The sequence below is a fragment of the Penicillium taxi genome, assembly GCF_028828555.1.
Source record: "Penicillium taxi strain IBT 34144 chromosome Unknown utg000002l_segment0_segment0, whole genome shotgun sequence".
Taxonomy (NCBI): domain Eukaryota; kingdom Fungi; phylum Ascomycota; class Eurotiomycetes; order Eurotiales; family Aspergillaceae; genus Penicillium; species Penicillium taxi.
The window spans coordinates 1,808,438-1,825,377 of NW_026643204.1; the positions used below are offsets into that span (position 1 = coordinate 1,808,438).

General features: G+C 48.1%; 10 protein-coding genes across 10 annotated transcripts; 7 read left to right on the top strand and 3 right to left on the bottom strand.

Moving 5' to 3' along the window:
* Positions 1 to 43: 43 nt before the first annotated feature.
* N7495_002607 (cation efflux family protein family) lies at positions 44 to 1,485 on the top strand (the record flags this gene model as incomplete). The annotated part of the gene is made up of 2 exons (XM_057205276.1): positions 44 to 358; positions 415 to 1,485. 2 exons carry the CDS (start codon positions 44 to 46, stop codon positions 1,483 to 1,485), a joined length of 1,386 nt encoding a protein of 461 aa, XP_057065883.1.
* Positions 1,486 to 2,049: 564 nt separating this feature from the next.
* N7495_002608 (putative NADH-ubiquinone oxidoreductase 14 kDa subunit) lies at positions 2,050 to 2,423 on the bottom strand (the record flags this gene model as incomplete). Its single annotated transcript, XM_057205277.1, has 2 exons — positions 2,050 to 2,276; positions 2,390 to 2,423. The coding sequence occupies 2 exons, from the start codon at positions 2,421 to 2,423 to the stop codon at positions 2,050 to 2,052; spliced, it is 261 nt and encodes an 86-aa protein (XP_057065884.1).
* Positions 2,424 to 2,704: 281 nt separating this feature from the next.
* On the top strand, positions 2,705 to 5,032 carry N7495_002609 (BOD1/SHG1 domain-containing protein; the record flags this gene model as incomplete). The annotated part of the gene is made up of 4 exons (XM_057205278.1): positions 2,705 to 2,917; positions 2,995 to 3,970; positions 4,035 to 4,600; positions 4,724 to 5,032. The coding sequence occupies 4 exons, from the start codon at positions 2,705 to 2,707 to the stop codon at positions 5,030 to 5,032; spliced, it is 2,064 nt and encodes a 687-aa protein (XP_057065885.1).
* Positions 5,033 to 5,471: 439 nt separating this feature from the next.
* Positions 5,472 to 6,101, top strand: N7495_002610 (NOPCHAP1/New4 family protein; the record flags this gene model as incomplete). The annotated part of the gene is made up of 2 exons (XM_057205279.1): positions 5,472 to 5,849; positions 5,901 to 6,101. 2 exons carry the CDS (start codon positions 5,472 to 5,474, stop codon positions 6,099 to 6,101), a joined length of 579 nt encoding a protein of 192 aa, XP_057065886.1.
* Positions 6,102 to 6,813: 712 nt separating this feature from the next.
* N7495_002611 (uncharacterized protein) lies at positions 6,814 to 7,005 on the top strand (the record flags this gene model as incomplete). Its single annotated transcript, XM_057205280.1, has 1 exon — positions 6,814 to 7,005. One exon carries the CDS (start codon positions 6,814 to 6,816, stop codon positions 7,003 to 7,005), a length of 192 nt encoding a protein of 63 aa, XP_057065887.1.
* Positions 7,006 to 7,400: 395 nt separating this feature from the next.
* N7495_002612 (guanosine diphosphatase) lies at positions 7,401 to 9,186 on the bottom strand (the record flags this gene model as incomplete). The annotated part of the gene is made up of 3 exons (XM_057205281.1): positions 7,401 to 7,458; positions 7,518 to 8,862; positions 8,922 to 9,186. The coding sequence occupies 3 exons, from the start codon at positions 9,184 to 9,186 to the stop codon at positions 7,401 to 7,403; spliced, it is 1,668 nt and encodes a 555-aa protein (XP_057065888.1).
* A 356-nt stretch (positions 9,187 to 9,542) lies between these two features.
* N7495_002613 (putative translation initiation factor IF3) lies at positions 9,543 to 10,232 on the top strand (the record flags this gene model as incomplete). The annotated part of the gene is made up of 1 exon (XM_057205282.1): positions 9,543 to 10,232. One exon carries the CDS (start codon positions 9,543 to 9,545, stop codon positions 10,230 to 10,232), a length of 690 nt encoding a protein of 229 aa, XP_057065889.1.
* Positions 10,233 to 10,719: 487 nt separating this feature from the next.
* N7495_002614 (protein transporter TIM17) lies at positions 10,720 to 11,254 on the bottom strand (the record flags this gene model as incomplete). The annotated part of the gene is made up of 2 exons (XM_057205283.1): positions 10,720 to 10,761; positions 10,832 to 11,254. The coding sequence occupies 2 exons, from the start codon at positions 11,252 to 11,254 to the stop codon at positions 10,720 to 10,722; spliced, it is 465 nt and encodes a 154-aa protein (XP_057065890.1).
* A 402-nt stretch (positions 11,255 to 11,656) lies between these two features.
* N7495_002615 (translation elongation factor Tu) lies at positions 11,657 to 13,097 on the top strand (the record flags this gene model as incomplete). Its single annotated transcript, XM_057205284.1, has 3 exons — positions 11,657 to 11,839; positions 11,896 to 12,158; positions 12,236 to 13,097. The coding sequence occupies 3 exons, from the start codon at positions 11,657 to 11,659 to the stop codon at positions 13,095 to 13,097; spliced, it is 1,308 nt and encodes a 435-aa protein (XP_057065891.1).
* Positions 13,098 to 14,549: 1,452 nt separating this feature from the next.
* N7495_002616 (uncharacterized protein) lies at positions 14,550 to 16,865 on the top strand (the record flags this gene model as incomplete). Its single annotated transcript, XM_057205285.1, has 3 exons — positions 14,550 to 14,622; positions 14,672 to 14,905; positions 14,962 to 16,865. The coding sequence occupies 3 exons, from the start codon at positions 14,550 to 14,552 to the stop codon at positions 16,863 to 16,865; spliced, it is 2,211 nt and encodes a 736-aa protein (XP_057065892.1).
* Between the last annotated feature and the right edge of the window lie 75 nt (positions 16,866 to 16,940).

Here is a 16,940-nt window from a genome sequence, read left to right on the forward strand (position 1 = left end):
AATCTGGAATTTGTAGCAGAATTGTTCTCGCGGAAATATCGCGATGGCTACAAACCTTCCACTTCCATTACCTCCGCGCACCCCAACCCCTCCTGCAGATGATTATACAGAGCAACATGTGCCCCGAACTGTCGACCGCGATGCCTTGTCGCCACTGCGGGAGACATTCCCGAAAGGCATATCACTAGATTCAGAATACCAGGATCGTCTCAGTCCTTCGAAGGTTTCATTCAATTTGAGCCCTGGACCTTCAAATTACTCCGTGTCGCTGCAAAATGGCTCAACCGATTCTACCTCGGCGGCGGGGCCGTTCAACTTCGATACCACCGTGATGGCAAAGGGACCGGTAGCAAAGTCGGTAAGTGATCGGAAATAGTAAAATTATTTAGTCCATTATTAACAGAATACCTTCAGAACATTGGACAGCGTCGTGGCCACAAATACAAACACTCTAGTATCTCACATCAAATCTTCCTAGAACCTCCTCCCCGAGCTCCATTGGCCCTGCCCAATTCACTTCCAATCCCTACTCTGAAGGAATACCGTGCTAGTATGTCGAAAGAACAGAAAACACGGTTTTGGTGGAGTGTGTGCCACATGTTTGTGGCTGGATATACTCTCTGGACAGCACACGGGTCGTTGGCTATAACTGCGTTGTCCCATTTAATATTGTTCGACTCACTGGGCGCCATGCTATGTGTTGTTGTGGATGTTCTGAGTAATTTCGAAGTCTGGAAGCGATCTAGTATTCGTCATCCATTTGGCCTGGAGCGGGCTGAGGTACTTGCTGGGTTCGCGATGTGTGTCCTACTTCTATTTATGGGCATGGACCTGATCTCTCACAATCTTGAACACTTCCTTGAGAAATCTGGTCACGAGCCACACCATACACACGCCCATGAGCGGGTTTCGGTGGGAAGTGTAGATGTTACTGCCGTTTTGGCAATTTCGTCTACCCTTGTTTCTGCAATTGGGTTGAAGAACCATGCTCGCATTGGAAAAACGATGCGCTTTGCATATATCGAGTCTCTGCCATCAGTCTTGAGCAATCCCTCTCATTTCCTCACCCTTTCATGCTCCGCTCTCTTACTATTTCTGCCTCTGGTATCGATCCGTATATATGGCTGGCTTGATAAGCTTCTATCAGGCACTATCGCTATCTCGATGTGCGTTTTAGGGGTGAGCTTGGTGAGGACATTGGGCTCAATGCTTCTTATGTCTTACTCCGGTGAAGGAGTTTCTGATGTCGTTAAGGATATTGAAGCAGATCCATCAGTCTTTGGTGTGGATGATGCTCGTTTCTGGCAGGTTCACTATGGACTTTGCATGGCCAATCTCAAACTCCGTGTTTCTGGATCTGAGGATAATGTATCTCGGCTGCGTGAGAAGATTTCTAGTTTGATTCGGAACCGACTCGGTGGGGGATATGGTAGCGGAGGTCAGAGGTGGGAAGTTTCCCTGCAGTTTACCATTGAGCGCGATTAAAGAACTGATCTTGCTTAGCTGCCCCGGTGGCACTAGCTGGATCCATAAAAATACAATATGATACATATCTAGAGATAGGGATACTCAATTGATTAACATCAGGGGTATCAATTCATGTTTATGTCCGACCCCGGGGTCAACGAATTATAGAATTAATTGACTAGCCCATACCTACATAGGTAAAGCAACAGCTACGAACTGGTCACACATCCCATTGGCCATATACTTTACCTGTTCACACCTGAGGTAGTCACCTGCAAATATGGGAACACAACCAGTTGACTCGAAAAGACAAGTTGACAGAGCTACTAGGTACTAGTTGGCTCAAATCAAAATCTTGAAAGTGCGAAGAAGAAAATCCAAATAGTCTTCTACAAAAAATGTAGTTGGTATAAAAGCCCACTTCATTTTCCACGGCATGCATTACTGCCGTATACATCGCCTGCGAAGAATTCGCAGATTGAATGCCGATATCAAACCATTGAATTTTGGTACATGTAAAAATATTGAAGATAACACGCAATGCTGATCCTCTACCACGTCATTTGAATCGATCAAAACCCTTTATGCTGTGGCCTCAATGCTTCCCTCGCGCTGATCTCGCCGCCGGCGCTTCTCGAGAATAGCCTCACGGCGCTGTGCGAGAATCTTGAGCTGTCGGCTCTCAACACCCTGGAGCCAGTAGCCGAAGCTGCCACCGACACCGGCGAAAAGAGGGTAGACCCAGAGAGATTCCTTGGCGAGGAGCGGGCGCATCTCGATTCCGAGTTGCCAGAAGCGAACGGCAATGCCTGTAAGAATGCGACCATGTTAGACGAATAATTGTTCCAGTATATTTCTGAAGTATATCCACAGTATAGTATGGTATTTGCATCGAAGTAGGGCGATTGGATAAGTCACGTACCGAAGCCGCTCCAGAAGAGGACTTTGTGGACCATGATTGAGGTCGGCTGTGGACGGATAAAGATAGGTAGAAAGGCCGACGGGTTCCGAGAGAGACTTAGAAAATTGGTGACTCTGCTCAGGTGCAGTTGTAGGCCGGAATTGATGTAGTCGGGGCTTGAAGTCGCGGAAGGAGGTCGATATTAGCAAATCAGCAGCCGGCAGTTCTCAATCATCGGAACAATATTATTCCCGACAACTTCAGTGTTATCGCTTCGCTTATCGTTGTTTTATATTAGCTTCCTCACCATCAGTTGCCCTGTACAGCTGTACAGCGATGGCCACTTCAGAGGCTATGGAAGATGTGCAGAGGAGCACCCAAATTCCCTCGGTGGATATTGAGAGCGTCAGACACAAGAAGTTTAGAGCCGAAGATTTACCACTATCTTCAGCCCAGCACACGGCAATTGACAAACTCCTACATTCATTTAAGAAAAAGGGCGGATTCGACAATATTCGAAAACTGATTTGGGCCGAGTTTAATAATGGGGTCAGTTCTTTTAGCATCCAATTACGCAAAGTTGCACGCCTTACAATTGCCTTTGGGTGTCTAATGCATACCAATAGGAGCCTAAGACCAAATTCACTGAGCAGTTACTCGCATTAGCGGAATCGGAGATTGAACGTGAACCTGCACACCTTTCTCGAGAAAGAGGAAAAGCAGCCACATTGATCGAGGGCGCGGTGGACCGTGGTGATGTATACAAAAATGTCGAGGAATCCATTTACGAACTCGCATCTAAACATCTGGGAACGATTCTCGATTCAGTCCGCACCATTCGCCGCTTAGAGGTCGGTGATGAGGCTGCGGCCAAAGAAGAGGCATCCGGTAGCAAGACTAACGAAGAATACGAGGCTCACGTCAAAGTCAAGCGAGAAGAACGTGAGGTTGTTTGGAGGGAGGAAATGCGCAAAGAGCAGGAAATTGAGGAGGAACGACGACGGGTAAAGGCCGAGGAGCAACGCAAAAAACGCGAAGAAGAGCACAAAAAGGAAGAGGAGAAGAGGATACGAAGGAAAGAAATTGACGATCAACGACGAGCCGAGCGTGAACGCATGCGAGAGGAGCAACGTGCCCTCGACGAGAAGCGAGAGCGGGAGCGAGAACGTGAGCGCGAGGAGCGATACGAACGACGCAAACGCGAAGATAGAGAACGTTTCCGTGATCGCGATCGCGATCGCGACCGTAGTCGCACCAGGGATCGAGAGCGTGATCGATACCGTACTTGCTCCCCAGCCCATCGCTCTGACCGCGGCTTGTCTCCGCGTGGTCGAGATACCAAGCGTGAAAAGTCTACTTTGTCCAAAGATCCAACTCCTGCCCTAGCTCTTGATGAAAAGTCGCTCGAAGAGGCAGCTTTACAATTACTCCTCAAAGAAGGTCAAGAGCTTGCCGCTAAGGCGCGCCAAAAGCCTGAATTTGATTTTGAGGCAGCCGAGGCGATTGAGAATGGACTAAAACCACCAACAACAGAAAATACTAGGGCTTCCGCCCAGTCAAAGCACTCCAGACTTTCAATTAGACCTGGAAGCCCATCTCGAGGTTCAATACGTGATTCAGCAACAGACCGAAGAGACCGGAGCAGATATCTTACTCGAGACCGCAGTCGCTCTCGTCGACGACACACATCGCGGTATGATCCAGATCGCCGTCGCGATCGATCCCGGGATGCCTCTGTGCGATCCCGAGACCGCGCTATTGATGATCGCCGTGGCTATCACGACTTTCGAGATCATGGCATCCGAGATGCGCAAAGCTATCGACCAGGTCGCCGCAGCCGCAGTCGCAGCCGAAGTCGATCAGTTCTTCGCCCAAGGGACAAAGACAGAGAACGCAGCGCCGACCGGGACAGGGATAAGGACAGGAACAGGGTCAGATCTCGCGATAGAGACTCTGACCGGCGTCGTCATGATCGCAGTCGAGATAGGAGTCGAGTTAGAGATCGTGATCGTGACCATGACAGTGACCGCATCCGTCGCATACGATCCTCCCGCTCTCGTTCTCGGTCAAAAGCTGGCAGGCGAAGGTCAAGATCTCGTCGACCGTCTCGAACCCGGAAACCTTCCCCCGGCTCTCTTGATATCGACCGATATGTTCCTGCTACCAGTCACCGTAGCAAGTCACCCCGACGTCGAGTCCGGTCACCAGAACGTGATGAGAAACCTCGTTTCAGTGAGGCTGATCGTTATTTGCCCGCTTTAGAGCGAGACAAAGATACGCCCAAGGAAACCCCCAAGGTAGCCAAAGTCGCGGCCAAGGAATCGAAATCTGAATCTACCCCTCAGAAAAATAAAGAGACGGACGACCTTCGAGCTCGTCCTCCGAGTCATGCCCGACGAAGAAGTCGCAGCCGAAGAAGAAGTCCTAGTCGCAGAAGAAGTCCTAGTCGCAGAAGAAGCCCTAGTCGCAGGAGAAGCCCTAGTCGCAGGAGAAGCCCTAGTCGCAGGAGAAGCCCTAGTCGCAGGAGAAGCCCTAGTCGCAGAAGAAGCCCCAGTCGCAGGAGAAGCCCCAGTCGCAGAAGAAGTCGCAGTCGAAGAAGAAGTCCTAGTCGCAGACGAAGTCCACGCCGACGAAGGAGTCGAAGCCGTTGAAAAGTCACGATAACAAGCAGAGATTTAGCTGTTGACGAGCAATATAACCCTTAATACTGTGAAGGCTCTATATTTTATAAAAAATCAATCTTAAACTGACCGTAACTAACTACGTAAATGTTTATTTCTCCGTATTCTTATCGTTACTTCTCCTATCGTTATCGCTGATAAGCTCCACTAAAAAAAGTTGAAATCGCGAACTCCTCTCATCTCTTTACACGGATTTCATCAAACTCTTATGGAATATTTCTAATCTGCCCTGTTCTGTCTGGACATTTACTCATCTACTTGAGACCTAATTTTATTTCCATGCGTATTTTGGACTAAAAATCGCCCCATCTCCCTCATCGCAATCAAACCTAAGCGATATCACTGTTTCAGTCGCGCCCCATCATCCAAAAACCCGAATAGAAGTACCAGTCACGGTATTTAACGCAATCCGACAATACAAGATGCGAGTCACCGCTGCAGCAGAAAAGAGCATTCATGCGCAGACCGTCCCCGACGACGATGACTTCACTTCATCCTCGGGCTCGTCTTCGGAAAGCGACAGCGAGAAATCCTCCGACGATGAAGAAGATAACTCTAAGCATGAAGAAAGTCTTACAAATTCCACAGCGAAATCCTCAATACCTAGCGTCCCTGCCCGTCGGAAACCAGTCATTCGCAAGATGAACACGAATAAGGACTTGATGTCCCGGTTGAGTGCATTTTTGCCCGAAATGAAAAATGCGAATGAAGAGCTGGAGAAAGAGATCGCTGCTGGACGAGGCAAAGATCTAGTTTTGGATGATGCTGATGATGCTGATGGAAAGGAATACATTGAGATGGTAAACAAGCCAAATTTCAGTCTAACAGATCAATATTAACCATATTTACAGAATCTTGGGCTTGGAGTCCTTGAAGAAAAAAAGAAAGACGACAAGACAAACTTCTGGAGCAACGTGGAGAGCGATGATGAGATTTCCACAGAGTTGAAAAAGAAGTCCGAGCTCAAGCCAGACTCGGATGTCTTGGACACACTTATGGGCGGTATACAGTCGAATGGGGACAAACCCTCGATTGAGGAGGTTCACCAGTGAAATATGAACAATTCGAAGTTGAGAATTCATGACAATTGGAAAATATAACTAGTGTGAAAAAACCTACCTAGTTATGCATCCTCAGGATCGAAGTCCCTGGGTGCAGTGCATGCTATTGTTGAGACCTTACGCCCCTGAACTATCCTTGTTATCACCATCTGAATGAGATCCCTTGTGATCTTCATCTCATACTCATTCCGTTCCAAATGCGATGGCATGCTCTTCGAATTACATGTTCAATTGATACCCATCATGTATGTAGCTGAAGCATAACTCAGCCTGCGTTAATCGTTGCCCCCCTTGATATTTCCTTCATTATCAAGCTGGGACACGCCATAAAACAAGACAGTTTAACATGCCAGCTGCTGCTTTGTCACATGGCGTTTCGTTCATTCGTCACATATCTAGCCTAATCATGATTCAATTCCAAGGTTTCTAATCATCTTGACGCGTCACATTCTCTCATTCCTTACAGACAAAACCCCTAGATTAGCCATACGATCACCTAATACACCAGAGAGTTGATGTAGTAGCCCTAGAGTCCTCTAATTTCCACTTCATCTGATCAGTCGAGTGACAAAACTGGCATCACTCAAGACCTGTTTCTTACTAGGTAGCTATACGCTCACTCCTTAACAAGTATGAGTCGTCTGCTGACTACCTCGAAACCTTGGAACAGCCCTAAACCCACGCTTTCATTAGCACAGCAATAATGAAGTTGACTGCTTTCCTCACCGCTCTCTCCTTCTCTGCTATCATTGCAGCAGCCCCCGTTTCAAACAACTCGCCTCGCGGGTTTTTACCAACTGCAGCCGACATTCTTGATAAGATGTACCCACACAATGGTGTACCACGTCTTGCTCAGAAGCTTGACAAAATTTTGAACGTTTGTCAGTACACTTAATCCCGATATCTGGGCTGTTCGGGAGCTGACAGTTTATAGAAATGACGACAAAATGCATGCCTGGACTGCCCGTTGCCTAAGTACATCAGGGTTTATGTCCCAGTCAGATGGAAACCTCCCAAGGCTGATTGATAATTAAGAGAATAGGAATCCAAAGCGAAGGCATAAAGTTGTCATTTATATCAAGTTCAGAATCATGTCGATCAGACATTGCTGTCGCCATATTTCCAGTAATACATCAAAGAAGGCGGGATCGGTCTACCTAGGTAGTCGGCTGAAAAGACCCCAAAGAGAATAAAAACATAAACATATCGAAAATCTATTTATATATGCATGGTCCCATCACATTATAATTAAAAGAAATGCTAGAAACGGTCAAGAAGTTGCATCAACGTCTATGAGACTTCCTTGACACGGCAAGTCCAGCCAGATTCCTGGCTAAGAAGAGGCAAGCTAGAAAAACAATGTCAGCATACATCAATGGGAATCAGAAAATATAGTGAGGGACTCACCTTGCACCGAGACACCAACCCAACTCATTGCCCTTGATCTTCTTGGCGATCTTGACCTCGCGGGACAAAGGCATCTCATAACCACTGTGCAACAGGCCCATCATGAAGCTCAAGTCCATACACCATTCGGGGCGGTCAAGAAGTTCCTTCATGGCACCCTCAACGCTCTTGAAGATATCCCAGCTATCCTCACCGGCACAGACAGTCGCAGTGAGATCGTGGAGCTCCTGGAGAGTGAATGAGGAAGGCATACCCAGAGGGTCAGTGCGGTCAAAGAAGTAAGAGAAGATATAGACATCCTCACGGGAGAAAGTCTTCGCCAGAGAAGGCTGGTGAACACCGTTGAAAGAGCAGGGGGCTAACTTGCACTCGGCGTCTTTCTTAAGAATCTTCTCGGCGATAGCACGGCACTGGGGGGCAGCGGACGAATCCTTAGGACCAACCATGGTAACAGTGACCTCAGGGGCAAGAGCATGGCCTTCGGGGAACTTTACAGTCACCTTACGCTCCATGTCAGGACCGATACAAGGGTTAGAGATGGGAGCTGCAAGCCAAGATCGGTCCTTAGGGTTATCAGCCAACATGGCCTCCAACACAACGGTGTGCATAGCCTCGCGAGCAGACATCAATCCATAGCCAAGGTGAGAGTGCTGGTAAAGCTCAAACTCCCGTCCACCAAACTTGAGCTCGTACTTGTGGTCACCCTCAGCCAAATGCTCCGGCATGCCGCCATTCTTCGCTTTCTCAAAGGTGGGCTGGAAGACGACCTGAGTTGAGCCACCACCCAAGTCGAAAACAGCAGCAGTGGGGTTCTCGTCAGGGCCACCAATCTTACCCAGGAGGTAGTTGGTAGTAATCCAAGCGTAAACACCTTCGTCAGAGCCATCCATGATCTGCACACCACCCTTCTCCTTGGAAACAACGGGGAAAGGATAGGAGGTCTCGAGACGGTGACGAACAGCATCCAAAATGTTGTTACTCAGCTCAGGGCCCAACAGACGAAGCCCGGCAGTGGCCTTGACGGCAACCGGGGAGCACGACCTGTAAGCGTCGGGTACGTTTTGCATGGCGACCTCCATTAGGGGATCCAGACTGCGAGCAGCACCCTCAGCATCCTCTTTGTAGGAGCTGAGACCTGAGCCACCACCGCCCTCCTTCTTCTTGGTCTGCTCGAAAACCTCATTCTCAAGTTCTGGGGTAGAGCCGCAGTTGTTGAATCGGTAGACGTGAATGCGAGATCCAGTACTACCAGCATCGATCATAAGCGCGTATTGAATCAAAGGTTTGGATGGATCAGAGGACTTCGTGCACTTAGTCGTAACACCGCCGGCCGCAGGTGCTTGTTCTGTTGAGATAGTATTAGTTTTGTCGACAAGATGCCATTCTCGTGGGGAAAGCGCATACCCTGAGGAAAGCCGGACACGGCAGAATTCGATGGGAACAGCCAAATAACGACCAAGAAGATGAACGCGATGATGGCGCCGGTCTTCAGGTATCGAGACTTTTGACTTTGTGCCATGTTGACGGTTCGTTTTTCGAATTCGCGTACAGATTGGACTGGCGGAAGAAGAATTGATCCAGCGCTTTGTGAGGCCGAACGTTGGCGAGGTAGTAAATCCTGATCTATGAGATTGGTTGGATATGATTTATTGTCAACTCCTGTCGACATGCGAGCAATCGGGAAAAATAAGTAGAAAAGACAGAGCGGCAGCGACTAGACGGGGTTGAAGATGGTGCGACTGAAATCAAGAAAACATTGAAACTCCGATAACAACGAGTCCAAGAAAGGGAATCGTGCTGTAGATTTAGAAAGAAGAAACACAGGGGAGAAAGGAGAGATTAAGGGTTTGAGTGGTGTGGCGCAGATGTGGCGGATTCACTGAATCCGGCTACTTTCCCCATACTTATTCTTCCGTCCGCGAATCGCCTTCAAGCTCTTCAGGTTCTCATCCTCATTCCACAGGCGACTGTTTTCGGCGTTTAATTCAACAACATCTTCAAATCTCCTCTCTCCTATTTTTCACGATGAACCATATGCGTGGTCTCGTTTCCAGCGCGCAGGCCCTGCGTCAGACATTCATCTCAACTCATATATCCTCCTCCGCCATTGGATTTGTACAATTTCTTTCTCCACTCCATGTTGTTCAAAAGAGATACTTCCAGCCCTCTTTCCGCCTCGCAGCTCGCCCTGCGCCAACTGCTCGCAAGATGTTGACGGCTGATGAGGCTATACGGGCACCTTATGTCCAAATAGTCAACGACGAGGGAAGCCTTAACGAACCTGAAAGGCTCCATGATATACTTGATTCCTTCGACCGCTCCAAGTTCTTCCTTCTTCAAGTTTCACCAGGGGGTCCGAGGGAACCCCCAGTGTGCAAAATTCTGAATAAGATGGAATATCGAGCTAGTGAAAAGGCTAAAGAGAAGGCGGCTAAGGCATCTAAGGTCCAATTAAAGCAGATCGAATTAAACTGGGCTATTGATGCACATGATCTTTCTCATCGCTTGAAACAATTGGCCACCTTTCTGGAGAAGGGGCGGAAGGTGGAGGTCATCTTGATCAAAAAGAAGCATAAGCGCTCAGCGACAGTTGATGAGATCAAGCATGTCATACAAAGTGTCATGGATGCCACAAGAGAAGCTGGAGGTACGTTGGTCAAGCCCATGGAAGGGGAACCTGGAAAGCAAGTTACTATCACGGCGAAGAAGGACTGATGGATAAGCTTGAGTCTTTTATCCCTTGTATATTGCTTAGGTATCATGATCAGTATACCTACCATCTGTATAAATATTATGAATGTAATTCTAGCTTCCAAAATCGATAAATTTTACAAAGTTATAGTGCCCACCCAGGTGCTCAGCTCAAGCAACCCAGAAAACCAGACATGAAAAGCATGAAATAATCATAAGCTTTCTTATAACAGAAGCAAAAAAGAAGATTGGCCAATCTGGATCATTTTTCATTACAGTTACTAGGCACTTTCTCGCTTTCTCAGGGCCGACTCAGACTTCCGTTTATGCACTTTTGTAATTACTGGATCATCCCTGGCCAAGTTGAATAGAAAAAACCCCAGACCGAACACCTAAGAAGAGAGACTCAATATGGACATGGTTGTTATGAATACAGGAGGAGAATGGATGATTGGTTCGCAGCGACCGAAGAGGTATAGGTTCGATCGCGTTGATAAATAGAGGAGGGGTTTTAAGCGAGAGCCTTCTGCTCAGTCGGGGGAGGAGGAGGGAGCTATTATGTGGAATCTAGTTAGCAAACACGTCTCTATTTCAGACATGTGAAAACCGTTGGTTCAACGTACCTCGAGCTTTGTGTTTTCGGCCATCATGCGTTGGAAACCAACTCCGACACCCTCGATCACTGCGAGGAAGACGGCACACATAATAGCGGAGTTCCGGGCAGCCTTGAAACCGCCACGGACAGCGAGGGAGCCACCAGTGAAGAAGCCGGCGATGATAGCATTATAAGGGTCTTCCTTCTTTCTAATACCCTTGATTGAGCAATCGAAGATACTGAAAAGGCCACCCCAAGTACCAAAGTTACCACCCAGGACGGGCGCGCGCGCCTTGATGGCTGTGAGAGCACCTATCCGGCGCTCACCGTAGGGGCTGTTGCGGAAGCCCTTGACACCGTGCCACACAGCACCACCAATGGCACCCATGCAGAAGGCACCGCCAAAGTCGCTCAGGGCAACCCAGGGGCAAGGATCGCGCGAGTGATCCATGATATGTGAATAGAGATGGAAACGGGTTTGAAGAGTCGGAAAGAGGAGGGTGGATCACCGGCAAGAGATCAAATATGGCAGGCGCTTCGGTAGTCGGAAGTCGATTTGCTCGGGGAATCAGTTGAGATACGAGTTCTTAATCGTAAAGAAGTTGAGTTTTGAAGAAATATTCAACCCAAGCATCAAAGTGGTTGAATGGACCGAGCAAAGAGAAGTAAAAATTGATCAGATTTTGATGAGAGGTATGGATTATTCCAAGGCCAGCCTTGATTCGCCAGTGAATGACTAAGCGTTACGGCGCCGAAAAATTGGCTGTTGATTCCGTCCTCGATTCCCGTCCCATCGACAATCCCTCTTGCTTCTATCTGTCCAATTCATCGTTTTTGCGTTCTGATCTGCAAGATGTCGAGCATCTCTCGTTCTCTGAACATCCTCGCACGCACCAGCCGGGCATCCCTGCTGCGCCCTCGCGCCGTCAACCCTATCCAACATGTCTTCGCTGGCACCCGTGGATATGCTGCTGCTTTTGAGCGTACCAAGCCCCATGTGAATATTGGTACCATTGGTCATGTCGATCACGGCAAGGTGAGATGCTCTTTTTATAATTTCCGGCCCTCCGCGCGTCTAACATGTTCTATTAGACTACCCTGACTGCCGCTATCACCAAGCACCAGGCCTCCAAGGGTTTGGCCAACTTCCTCGACTATGCTTCCATTGACAAGGCTCCTGAGGAGCGTAAGCGTGGTATCACCATCTCATCCGCCCATATTGAGTTCCAGACCGAGGCTCGCCACTATGCCCACGTCGACTGCCCCGGTCACGCCGATTACATTAAGAACATGATTACTGGTGCCGCCAACATGGATGGTGCCATTGTTGTTGTTGCTGCTTCCGATGGTCAGATGTAAGCAAAATCAATTGCCATTGTCAAACACAAGAAACGAAAAAGAAATTTGTACTGACTCGGTTTTCGTCAATTAGGCCCCAGACTCGTGAGCACTTGCTACTTGCCCGTCAGGTCGGTGTCCAGAAGATCGTTGTTTTCGTTAACAAGGTCGATGCTGTCGATGACCCGGAGATGTTGGAGCTCGTTGAGCTTGAGATGCGTGAGCTGCTCTCCACCTACGGCTTTGAGGGTGAGGAGACTCCTATCGTCTTCGGTTCCGCCCTCTGCGCTCTCGAGGACCGCCGCCCCGACATTGGTACTGAGCGGATTGATGACCTCATGAAGGCCGTTGATTCTTGGATCCCTACCCCCGAGCGTGACATGGACAAACCCTTCCTCATGTCCGTTGAGGAAGTCTTCTCCATCCCCGGTCGTGGTACCGTTGTGTCTGGCCGTGTTGAGCGTGGTCTTCTGAAGAAGGATACCGAAGTTGAGATTGTCGGTGGAGCCGAGGTCCCCATCAAGACCAAGGTCACCGATATCGAGACCTTCAAGAAGAGCTGCGACGAGTCCCGTGCTGGTGACAACTCTGGTCTTCTCATCCGTGGTATCAAGCGTGAGGATGTCCGCCGCGGTATGGTTGTCGCCGCACTTGGCACCACCAAGGCTGCCCAGAACTTCCTAGTTTCCATGTACGTTCTGACTGAGGCTGAGGGTGGTCGCCGCACTGGATTCGGCAGCAACTACCGTCCCCAGGTCTACCTCCGTACTGCTGATGAGCCCGGTGACCTTACCTTCCCCGGTGACGACCAGGGCAAGCGTGTCATGCCCGGTGACAATGTTGAGATGGTTCTCAAGACTCACCGTCCTGTCGCTGCTGAGGCCGGTCAGCGTTTCAACATCCGTGAGGGTGGCCGCACCGTCGCCACGGGTCTGATCACCCGTGTGATGGAGTAAAAAAAAAGTCTACTCTACTCAAATGGCTAGACAGCTCCGCTGTCCAGCTTCTGTATTATGACACCTTTTTCTTTTATTGTTTGTCTGTCCCATTATATTCAGAGCGCGGGAATCATTGATCAGCACTACGGGTAATCCGGAGTTTTCGCCTGGATCTTATTTCATGTACGTCTACTATATTGGAGATGTAGCTTTTATACCATCTCCCCTCTCCTATTAAACGGAAAGAATGTATCAAAATTTAAAATCAGTCAATTCTTCATCCTTTTTTTTTTTTTAACTCCCTTTGCCTTTTTTCCCTTTTATTCTAAACGCTCTTGTCGGCGTAAGTTGTGGCTGATCGGAATTCGGATCAAATAATGTAACGGACGGACAATCGGACGAAACTGGTCCGTGTTGTGGAATTATGTGATAATTTAGTGCGTCGCCTTTGCTGACTATCACTATTAGATCCCAATGGCGTCGTCTTTTGAACCCTTAGATCTCAGATTAAAATGCCACATATATAGGCACCTGGGCCGAAGTTATATTGCCCAAACGGTTTTATATCTTGCGCTTTAAATGACTACCAACAACGATTCTTCGACATCTGGAGCCGTTCCATGATCGACCAACGCGGTCAGGATAGCTTTGGTGTTAAGACTTCCTACTAGACTGTTGACCTCTTGCTTCCACATCGTACTCCATTCTTTCAGAGCTGAGTGACTTGAGAGTTGTCTTGAATCTGGGGTTGAGAGGAGCGATGGCTGCAGTGTCAGTCTCTTTGGGGTACTATCACCTTTGAGGACGAAGCACTGGTTGTCGCCAACATCCGTAACAACCTTGGAAGGCTTTCCCTGTCAAAATCATACTGCTCCTGGACATATTATTGCTATGCCATACTATTTACTCAGAGTTGAAGAGCTAAGTAATGCAGTATAACTACTTTGCGTTTTAATGTCGTCCGCTAGCGTCTGCTCACCATACCACTAACGGCCTGATAAATGGTGCTAAGATTTCGAAGTAACTATTTCAACTACCTAGGTATCTTCTCACGTTGAAAGCATCGCAATCATATGTTTGAATATATGAATAGTACCTAGGTAATTGAAACTAACCCAACCCCATCTATAAAGGAACTCTTGGTGTACATAACAACCACGACCCATATTATTATCGGCACGCACTCAGTTACACGAATCGCGGCATCTATCGCCACATGGCTGCTTATGTCTGGCCTAACTTCAATGGTTTATCTGTAATTTAACTTAGCTTTGACAACTACTCAAGACTGGATGCTTCATAATCAACTTTTTGTACATGTGACTTCCCCTTTGAGTTGACTCCAGAATACTTCCAAGATTGAGCCCCTGGGGCTAAGAATACATCCTCAAAGTCGATGAGCAGTCGATAAACGATAATTTACTTACTACAACAACCTTCCCCATCGCTTACTGAAAGCTCAAAATCAAAATGGAGTCCTGGTCAGATTCTCAGGGCCCTCCTCTCAAGAAAATGCGAAAAGGCACAAAAAGCTGCTCCGAATGCAAGTTTCTGACAAATTCAATCTATGATTCAATCTAACCCGCCAACAGGTAGACGGCGAAAGATTCGCTGTACCTACAATTCTGATTGTCCGGATGCTTGCAATGAGTGTCGTTTGAGAGGCTCGAAATGTATCACTCAGGAGCATGGCTCGGAGGATCCGCATATCGTTCCAAGTGCCCAGGCTGAACGATATAGCTTACGGGAGCGAGTTACTTATTTGGAGAATGTGGTTAAAGACTTAGTCAAACGATTAGATGATACCGCCGGCACCAAATCCAGTCGTAAGTACAAGTGCCAGAGGCGACGCATTACCACATAGCTGCTGACTTCCTCAAAGCCGAGAGAACCGCCGCGTCTGATTTAACGCCATCCTCAATTGAATGCGACAAATTGGGACCATCTAGTGAAAGGATTGAACATGCGCCAGTCATGCAGCTGTTTGACAACTACGTGGTCAGTCGACGTGAAGATTCATCCAGTGACGATCAATTCGCCGGCGCAAAGGACATGTCGGTCAAAGCACGAGCAGTAAGGATCGAGCTTTTAGCATTGTTTCCCCATGAACAAGATATCCGCAAGATCTTGTCTGCAGGCTCGAAAATATGGTGCATCTGGGAAGAAGAATACCCTGAGTTACGACATATATTTTCAATTGGCGCAAATGCCTGCGAGAGTACAGTCGCCCCCGCTGAAATAGCCAAGGCTCTGGTCTGCCTTTGCTTAAGTCTTCTGCAATCACCGCCTGATTTCAACTTTGGTGATCTACGGGCTCCTTTGGATATTCAGGAATTCACTTCCCGCTGCATGGAAGCGGTTGACCGATTAGTTGTCCGTGATGACGACTATGCGGCCACTCTACCTGGAATAGAGTGTAGTGAGCTCGTTGCTAAGTATCATTTGAATGAAGGTCGCCTTCGCAAGTGCTGGCTAGTGACGCGCCGAACTATTGAGTTTGCGTATCTCGCCGGTATGCATCTGTCTACTCGCACTCCTCAGCCGGGAGACACTCTATTCCAAAGACGCTTGAAGACTTGGTGCTTGTTGGGCTTTACGGATCGTACTATAAGTCTGATTCTCGGCCTACCCTACGGAATCGCCGAAAACTTTTACTTGCCCCAGATTGCACGACGCTTGCAAACGACCCCATCGGCTGCTGAGCAGTATATGCTGCGCATCGGAGTTGTCACTGGCCATATGTGTGATCGCAACCAGAATCCCTCTGAGATGAGTCTCGAAACAACCTTGAAGCTTGATCGAGAGCTACAGGATGCATGGGAGGCTATGCCAGCCGAGTTCCAGGGTATGGAAACCGGTTCAAATGAAAAGATCGCAGAGTTTAATGAGCGGGTCCCGCTCCAGTTCATGCCCAAGATGCTCCGTGCTCTTCTCCACATGCCGTTCATGCTGAAGTACCCGTACGATTCTCGATTCAGCTACTCTCAAAGGGCAGCTATCCAATCTACCCGTGAGGCCTTGGTCATATACAAGGTGATCCGATCCATTACCCGGTCTTATCTTTGCAAGATATTTGATTTCATGTCTTTCACTTTGGGTTTACTTATGATTCTTCATTTGATTGGATACTCCGAAGAATCCCCCGATTATGATCCAGCACAAGATGAATGCGACTGGAATCTCATCGGTGAAGTCATTCAGATTCTCCGCCAGGCTGCATCTCAAAGCGGTGGCTCTGTCGCCGCTGAATCTGCGAACATACTCAGCCAAATTTACGAATCCAGGAACAAAGCCAGGAATATCTCTTGCATGAACAGCTGTAAGATCTCTGTGCCATACTTTGGAACTATCACCGCAAGTGCGGGGGCCAAGTTCATCCAGCGCCAAAAGATGAATGTCAACACTGGCGAGTCCAGTCCGTCAACGTCGGCTACTTTATCGTCTAAACCTACTCCTACTCAAATTTATACCCCGCCTTTGTCTAATCCAGATCTGGGATCGACAGCACATGTGCACTCAATGAAAGGAGACACCCATATCGCTAATGGGGCTGCAGCTTTCTCCACAGTCGATCTAACCCAGCCATTCGGTCAAGGAGCAAGCGTCGAGGTGAATCCATTTGCAGGTCTAGAGTCCAACGTTTTCACTGGATTGTTTGACGACATAGGACAATATTCATGGCCTAATGCTAATATCGATCTTGGCTTGGATCAAGGCTGGAATCTGAACTGGCTTGAAAACCCCAACGATGCTGCCATCATAAATGAGAGTTGGAATAAGAATTGAAAACGTCTTCAGCTTTATAATAATTAAATTCAGTGTTAGAACAAAAATGCATTAATTGGTAATTTCCATCATATT